Source organism: Montipora foliosa, chromosome 5, assembly GCF_036669935.1.
Source record: "Montipora foliosa isolate CH-2021 chromosome 5, ASM3666993v2, whole genome shotgun sequence".
NCBI lineage: Eukaryota > Metazoa > Cnidaria > Anthozoa > Scleractinia > Acroporidae > Montipora > Montipora foliosa.
In genome coordinates this window covers 27,004,657-27,012,156 of record NC_090873.1, presented here as the reverse complement: position 1 = coordinate 27,012,156, position 7,500 = coordinate 27,004,657, and the positions used below count along the sequence as shown (strand labels likewise).

The window sequence follows — 7,500 nt, the reverse complement described above, 5'->3', positions numbered from 1 at the left end:
AAATACCCAAGCAGTTTCCTCATGAAGATGACAGGAATTTGTAGCCGTGTTCTTTCCGGCAAATGAGTAATAGGTAGCCATAGTTTTAAAAAGACTTGTTTAGTCACCCTAGTTTAATCACTCACTGAAAAACTATGTCCCCATGAAAATGAAGTTATTGTTAATATATTCCTTTAACTTTCTCTTAAAGAGAGAGATTTCCCGCATTTTTTTTCAGCCTATTCACTTAAAATATTATTTTTCGCTAAGCGTTGCGTCTTTTTGTCCAAATGAATGCCCAAAAATAAAGATCTTTTAACGATCTTGCAGCGGAATATTTTTTGTAATTTAATATTCTCAGTCAAAAAATTGCATAAGAAGGTTGTAATAAACATCTCAACGCACACAAAAAGTTTAGTAGCATTTTCCTCTTCGTCAAATTCTCCTTTCTTTTATATTTTCGGATTAGTCCAGCCAGCATTACTCCTAGGAAAATCCAGTTTCAGCGCCGTCAACAGTGTTGCCTCAAGGTTTGCTATATACATCCTTTATTTAAACATAAAAAAACGACTATTCCGTAGGCCATTTTGCTCTAAAGGGGTGTGAAGTGTTTAGAAATCGCTGGCCCGGCTAACCGGGCTGTCCCGGCAAACGCGATTACATGGAAAATTTTCAGCCCAGTTAGCCGGGATCCCGGCACCGGGATTTCGGCTAACCGGGCTGGCCCGGTTGTCATGTAATCGCGAAGTTGATTTTTGTTGCGTGTAACTAACGTGCCGAGATCCCGGCAAACTGACACCAGCCCGGCTAACTGGGCCAGCCCGGCTCATGTAATCTAGTTGTTTAACAAAATTGTTTGCCGTAACTGCTCCAAGAAACTTGCCGTTGCTCAGTTTTCTTGGGTGGCTTAAAGAAAGATTAAGTTTTGCTTCTTGTCAGTTGTTTACCGTTTCGTTCAGCAGCCATCGAGCACATGCGAGACATAGAGTCCAGGCACTTTGCTTGACTTAGTCACTCTCGTTTTCCCGTGCTTGGAACCAGCTTCGTTTACTTGCTTTGTGTTTTGATTGGCTAGTTAAACCAAGTCAAGAATCACTTTGATTTGTGGTTGGCTGAAGGGTGTGTTTCCTTCAGAACGTGATTGGCTCTGTGATTACGTAAGTTTTGGCTATACGACACTTGAAACATTCTTAACATCCCGACTAACATATTCAATGCTCATTGACTTCAATACCGAGCGATAAAAATTGATCATATTTGTTCCATTTGCAAATACTATACACTTAATGTATGATCCCGAAGGAAACATCAGGACTCCAGGGAAATCAAAACTAACTGTTTCCCTTTGGACCATACATTAAGTGTATAATAATGAATAACATAATATAATGCCAATTACTTTGAAAGGATCCCAATCAGTTGGAAATAGTGTTTAATTTTATTTGTACATCATCATCTCGTGAATAGCAAAAGATCTCAGAAGTTAACTTGAGCTTTTCTTTTAGGTGTTTGGCTCACAAATGGTGCAACACACGTTATCTTTGATGCACTCCTGTGGGATGTACGATTATTCTGGAGAGTTTTCATTTCATGTAAGAATTAAGTATTTTAAAAGTCCCTGAATCTTATTTATCTGAGCACAGTAGTGCTCTACTAACTGGGAATCGAGAATGTGAATTAGAGGAAATTCAAGCATATCAAACTACTGTTGGTTTTTTGAAATGAGAAAACCAATACGTACCTGAAGGAAAGCTCTCAGAGTAGAGTGGAGGACCAACAAACTCGGCTTCTAAATTTTTCATTAAACTGTACATTGCACATGCATGCACTCTGTGAAAAAAATAATAAAGAAATTAAGCGCCCTCGCTTCTAAAACGGGTATCAGCTGGTACTATCTACCTTTCTTTGCGGGATATATATTTCTAATGAAAAAGTATTTTCAACTGAAAAATGTCAAAATTGTCCATTGTCTAATAATTAGATAAATAATAATTATTGTAATGTTCTTACATTTATCTTATTATGCATGTAGGAGAAAATGTTGTAAATATTAGATATACCTTTTTTTACTCTTAGATATATATGGGGTTCAAGACCCACTCTGACCACTCGTTGATGAATTTGTTCCTGGTAGTCCCTGGTTCAACTTCCCAGCTGCACTAGTAAATAGCTAACTGGTTTGCCTCCAGCTGGTTGGGTTTCTTAACAGTTGTTGTTCTGTTCTGTCGTTTCGTTAATTGTGTTTCATTGGCCCTGAAAAGCCCCTGTGGGGAGCGGTCAATGACGTAATGTATTGTATTGTATTGTATATATAAGGAGTATTTAACACCTTAATGATTTTAATATACAGTATTCTTAACTTATTCACACCTCAAACACACTAGGACGTCCCCCATTGAAGAGTAAAATCGTCTGGCGTTAGACGGAGTAAAATAGAGTAAAATCTATTGAGTCTCACTCTCGGGGGTCAATGAATTAATGGAGGCCAAAAAATAAATTAGTTTATTAGGGGGGTTTTGACTGAGTTTCATCCATTCACACATCAAATGCCCTAGGACGTCCCCCAGGTCTATGGGTCAGAGTGGGGGTTTATAAATTTATTAGTTTTTCAGGATTATTCTTTATAGTTTACAGATAGGCAGGTAGGTGTTCACCATGAGTTTCATTATCATTATCAATATCATCATTATCATTATCATTATCATTATCATTATCATTATCATTATCATTATCATTATTATTATTAGAAATGTCAATGAATGCAGGCTACCTTTAAACCATAGGTTGGCTTGCCTGCCAAGTCTGGTGTGAGTGGTGCCATTCTTATTGTCGTGCCAAAAGTGTGTGGCATAATGGTGTGGTCACCACCACTTGATCTCCTTGGGAACAGTGTAAGAGGGATACAATTTTGTAAGGTGAGCACGATTAAATATTTGATCATCCAATGACCAGGCATTTCAATTCGTTTTGAGGAAGGTGAAACCACTAATCATGATCAGGGTATATGTTGCAGGTCATTTTGTTCCTTAGGTTAATTTGCCTTGTGTACTTACAGGGGCTGTGTCGCGGCAGTACAGTTCATTTTGCGTAGTTTTATCAATTACTTGCCCCTACTTGCTTTGCCAGTTAACGTTAACCTAGAAGTTATTTTTGAAACAATACAAATCAAAGATTTGTGACAAAAAATGCCCGTTCGAGCATAGATAATTTAATTTACAAACAACAGAGATCTTTTGACTTTGAAAAACAGTTAGGCTGAACATGCAGATATTAAAAACCTCAAATTATTCCAATCCGTTTTAGTGTGGTTTTCAATTGAGTGTCGTAAAACCAAAACCAAAGTAATTACTTTGGCCAATCAAAAAGGACAGAGACAATCCAGTAAACTAATCAAAACTCAAAGTAATTACACGTAGGCAACACAAAGCGCTGGAAAATGTGCACGCGTGAGCCACGATTGGTTTGGGTTTCACTTCTGATTGGTTGAAAAACTGGCGCGAGAACTTTGAACCAATCACTGAGTGAAGTAACGCAAAACCAAAGTAATTCTCTAATTACTTTCGACACTCAATTGAAAACCGCTCCAATCTTCTTCAATTTTGCTCGTCCCTGCGTCCTTTTTTATTTTCTGTTTAAATTCAGACCTGCCTTTAATGTTTTAAGTCGTTATTTTCACGTTTCGCTTGATTTGTTGCCAGTTCCCAATTGCTGAACGTGGCTAAATTTCATGACACAGCCCCTTTACGCATCATCACAAGTGGTGATTTTTATTTGTCTTTCACAGGAGCTTGTAAATCTGTTTAACTTTCACAAGTATGATTTGAAGGGTGCCATTGCAGGGAGGAAACTTGATCCTCGCAGAAGGAAAGCAGAAGTGCAGGTATTGATATTTCTTTCAGAACTGCTTACTATGTAATGTTTAGTAATTGTGACAACAATGATGATCAAATATCTTTAATTTGCTTCTTTCTGCGTTTCAAATATGTCTTTCACATTTATAGTTTCTTCTTCATAATATACGTTCTCTACCAGTTTATTGAAAACTTGCAAAAGTTACATGTAGCTGGTTTCTGTTTGGCGACCTTGATAGGTCAGTTTGTTACTTTGTTCGAAGAACATTAAGCATAGGATATCGGCTATGACTCCTTTTTTTGGGTCGCAATTTTCCTGGGCATACATAAGATTCCTTTGCTCATGGTAAAAGTACCCAAGTTGGGTTTGAACTTGGTACTTCCTCATGCTGAAGCGCATGGGCCATGGATTCATGTGGACTTAATTCGGAATTGAACTGGATATGAGCAAGATATTGTTTAACATGAAAAACACTGAGATATTGTGAACTTAAAAGGAAATCTTCTAAAGCATCCGTTGAACAAAGTGTAGGCTACCTGTAGCCTCTTGTTGATAGAGCAATGCACCAATTTCGCAGCTGAATCTTTTAGGCTTTCCTTCACTCATTACATGAGTAATAGGGAGTTTAAGTAAAGACGACGGTTACGGCTACGGCAACGCCACGAAGCAAGAATGTTATTGGTTAAAAAAGGAAAAATACTCGTGCTACACGTGCAACACGAATTTCCGTGCATTTCTCTGCCGTACTCCACAAAACAACAACGTGAAATCACCAAATTTTAGGTTTTGACGACAACGTGAGCATCTAACAATGAAACAGTCATTTTCTGTTTTGACTTTAAAACCGTTCGTACCCATTCAGTTACAGGATAGTTCGCCTGTATTGTACAAGGTAAACAAGACAGAATAATCGCGAAATACTTGCGATAGCGCTAAGTTACATATTGGACTAACGTTTTCGTTGCCGCAGCTGTCGTCTTTGCTTAAACTCCCTAATGTTCATGACTGTGACGATAAAAAAGCTTAACATGCTTCTTCCTGCAGTTCAAATCTATGTCTTTTAATATAGTGTGACTGATGACTTCACATTACGTTACATATTCCTCCTTTATTATATGGCAAGCTATTCTCAGGCTAAATGGAGCAATCTGATAGGCTGTCCTTACATTAATGACCATTACCATGGAAACGGTCCGCTTCTGTATTTTTTCTCTTTCCTGGGAAATTCAAGTTGAGCAAAATGCAAAAAGTTTTTAAAAAGCTACCAAAGAAGCAATGAACGTGGTACAAATGAAATAAATATCACAGCGACTGTTCATTGCATTATCAGGGTGAAAAAGTTGTTTCTCTTCTTTATGCTGCAAGCAATGGTGATGTTACGGCTTTGAGGAGGTAATGTATAAAACGTGTTGACCAGAATAATTACTGCAAAATTCAAAAAACAAGCTCAGCTGCTGTCATGTAAAAACGTTAAAAAGCAAACATTTTAGGGAAAACAGAGTTCTCAGCTTCCACTCTTCCTGCCATTGTCACCCAGGTTTGATTCCTAGCCTTCAAGCTATAGGTAGGTCGAGTTTTCTACCCTACTCTAAGAGGTTTTTGTCTGGGTACACCCTTTTTCCGCTCTCATCAAAATCCGAAATTCTTGCAGTATAATCACTAACTTAAGTGTCATACCTTGTTAAGACAATCTTTGCAAAGTAGGGAGCAGGGGTCCCCCACCAATGGGACCTTGGTTCAACTCCTACACTTGGTATCACGTGTGCGTTTAATTTGTTGGTACTCTACTCTGGGGCCCATTTCTCGAACGTCCCGAAACGTTTCGGGCCTCTTTCGGGTGTCACAATTACCTCTGTATCTTAAGAACGGAGAGGTTTTAAGACAAAACTTCACAATCATTTTGCCTTTTATAATCTTGAAAAACATGTTTAAAATACTAGCTTATAATTATCAAAACAAGCGGATGACAGTTTCGTAAATGGCTTTGCGGGCTCGAAAACTTATCGGGACTTTCGAGAAACGGGACCTTGCTCCGAGTCATTTGTTCCCTGGTACTCCGGTTTTCTCATCTCCTCAAAACGAACCTACAGTTTAGCACGAGTTGATCTGATTTCTGTTCGGTGTCCCCAATAATAATAATTGGAGGAAGCACTGAAATATGCTCCCTTCCCTGCGATACGAGCTTAGCAAGCAGTTGCCAGGGTACAGTGTACAGCAACACAATATTGTGGTTGACACCTTAGGAGGATGCTCTGCAAGTGTGAGATCTAATATCAAGCAGCTGTTTGGCAGTAGAGGAAACTCTGTCCTGAGGCGAGTCCAAAAGGCAGTGGTATCAGGAACCCTTAGCATCGCAAGGAACTTTAAAATTGCAACACGATAGAAAACCCCAGAGATATGGATAATAGTTTAATAGATTTCGCTAGAATACGACTTTTTACATAATAGTTTTTAGGTTAATAGATTTTGCTAGAATACGACTTTCTACATAATAGTTTGTTTTTCAGGTTTTTAGTTTTGTTTCTTCCAAATAAGAATCACTATTTCAGCTGGTTCATAGGTTATGCTTTGGCGCCTTATGTATTAGTATTTTAAATCAGCATTCAGAAGTGTATACTGCGATGATGATGATGATGATGATGATAATAATAAGACCATCGCGAACACCAACGTAGAGTATCCAGCCTGGTTTGCCGAAGGCAAAACCACACTACTCCTGAAACCCGGGGAATTCACCAGTGATAACCAGAGGCCGATCACCTGTTTAAATACCTTGTATAAGTGGTTCACGTCGTGCCTGTTAGGACCTATGAATAAACATCTGGAAACGCATGGTTTTATGGACGGGGTCCCAGAGGGGCGCACGCGCAGGATGTAGCGGGATTATAGACAATTTACTGATTGACAGAACTGTGACCTTGGATTGTCACCGGCGAAAGCATAACCTGAGCATGGCGTGGATTGATGTCAAGAAGGTGTACGACTCAGTAGACCATGGTTGGTTGGATTAGATGAGGATCCTGCATAGATTCCCTGTTTGGTTATCAAGGACGGTAGAGAAGTTGAGCAAGAGCTGGAACACAAGAGTGGTGGCGACTACAAAGCAAGGACGCGAGACATCTGAGCCAGTGGGACGCTCTCTGTCCCAGGCTCTTCACGGTTTGCTTGAACCCCATCGCATGGAAGATCAGCGCCAGTGAGGGTTATAAACTATCTAAGCCCATCAGCGTAAAGGTAACAGACCTTCTATACATTGACGATCTAAAGATCTTTGCGCCTTCGGAGAGTAAACTAGATCTTGTTATGGAATCAACCAAGAGCGCGATGGAAGATGTCGGACTGCAGTGGAACCCCAAAAAGTGTGCGATCGCTCATGTACAGAGGAGAGTACATACCCATACCCATGATGCCTTGGGGCTAAGTGTAAATGAGGGCATGTGCGGTATTTCCGACCTCGAAGAGGGCAATCAGTACAAGTTCTTGGGTGTGTTAGAGTCGGTGAGGCAAGAGGAAAGGATGTCGTTGGAGTGCGCAGCTAAGGAGTTTCTCCGAAGAATGTCTATCATCTGGTCAAGTCTCTTGTCTGTAATCTCGTACCCAGATCTCACTCTGTCACTGGAAATTTGGCAAAGTTCGACAAACACCCTTTTTCATTGGCTACTAAAAAAA

At 39.6% G+C, this 7,500-nt stretch overlaps 1 protein-coding gene and 1 pseudogene across 1 annotated transcript in view; both read left to right on the top strand.

The window, feature by feature from the left end:
* The window catches only part of LOC138002522 (glutaminase liver isoform, mitochondrial-like), an 81,080-nt gene that overhangs the window by 60,678 nt on the left and 12,902 nt on the right, over positions 1–7,500 (top strand). Inside the window, exons 23-26 of the mRNA XM_068848555.1 lie at positions 1,485–1,571; positions 2,763–2,894; positions 3,764–3,859; positions 5,162–5,223. Of these exons, the coding sequence (XP_068704656.1) occupies positions 1,485–1,571; positions 2,763–2,894; positions 3,764–3,859; positions 5,162–5,223 (377 nt within the window). The remainder of the gene's footprint in view (positions 1–1,484; positions 1,572–2,762; positions 2,895–3,763; positions 3,860–5,161; positions 5,224–7,500) is intronic.
* The window catches only part of LOC138003837 (uncharacterized), a 5,494-nt pseudogene continuing 3,750 nt past the window's right edge, over positions 5,757–7,500 (top strand).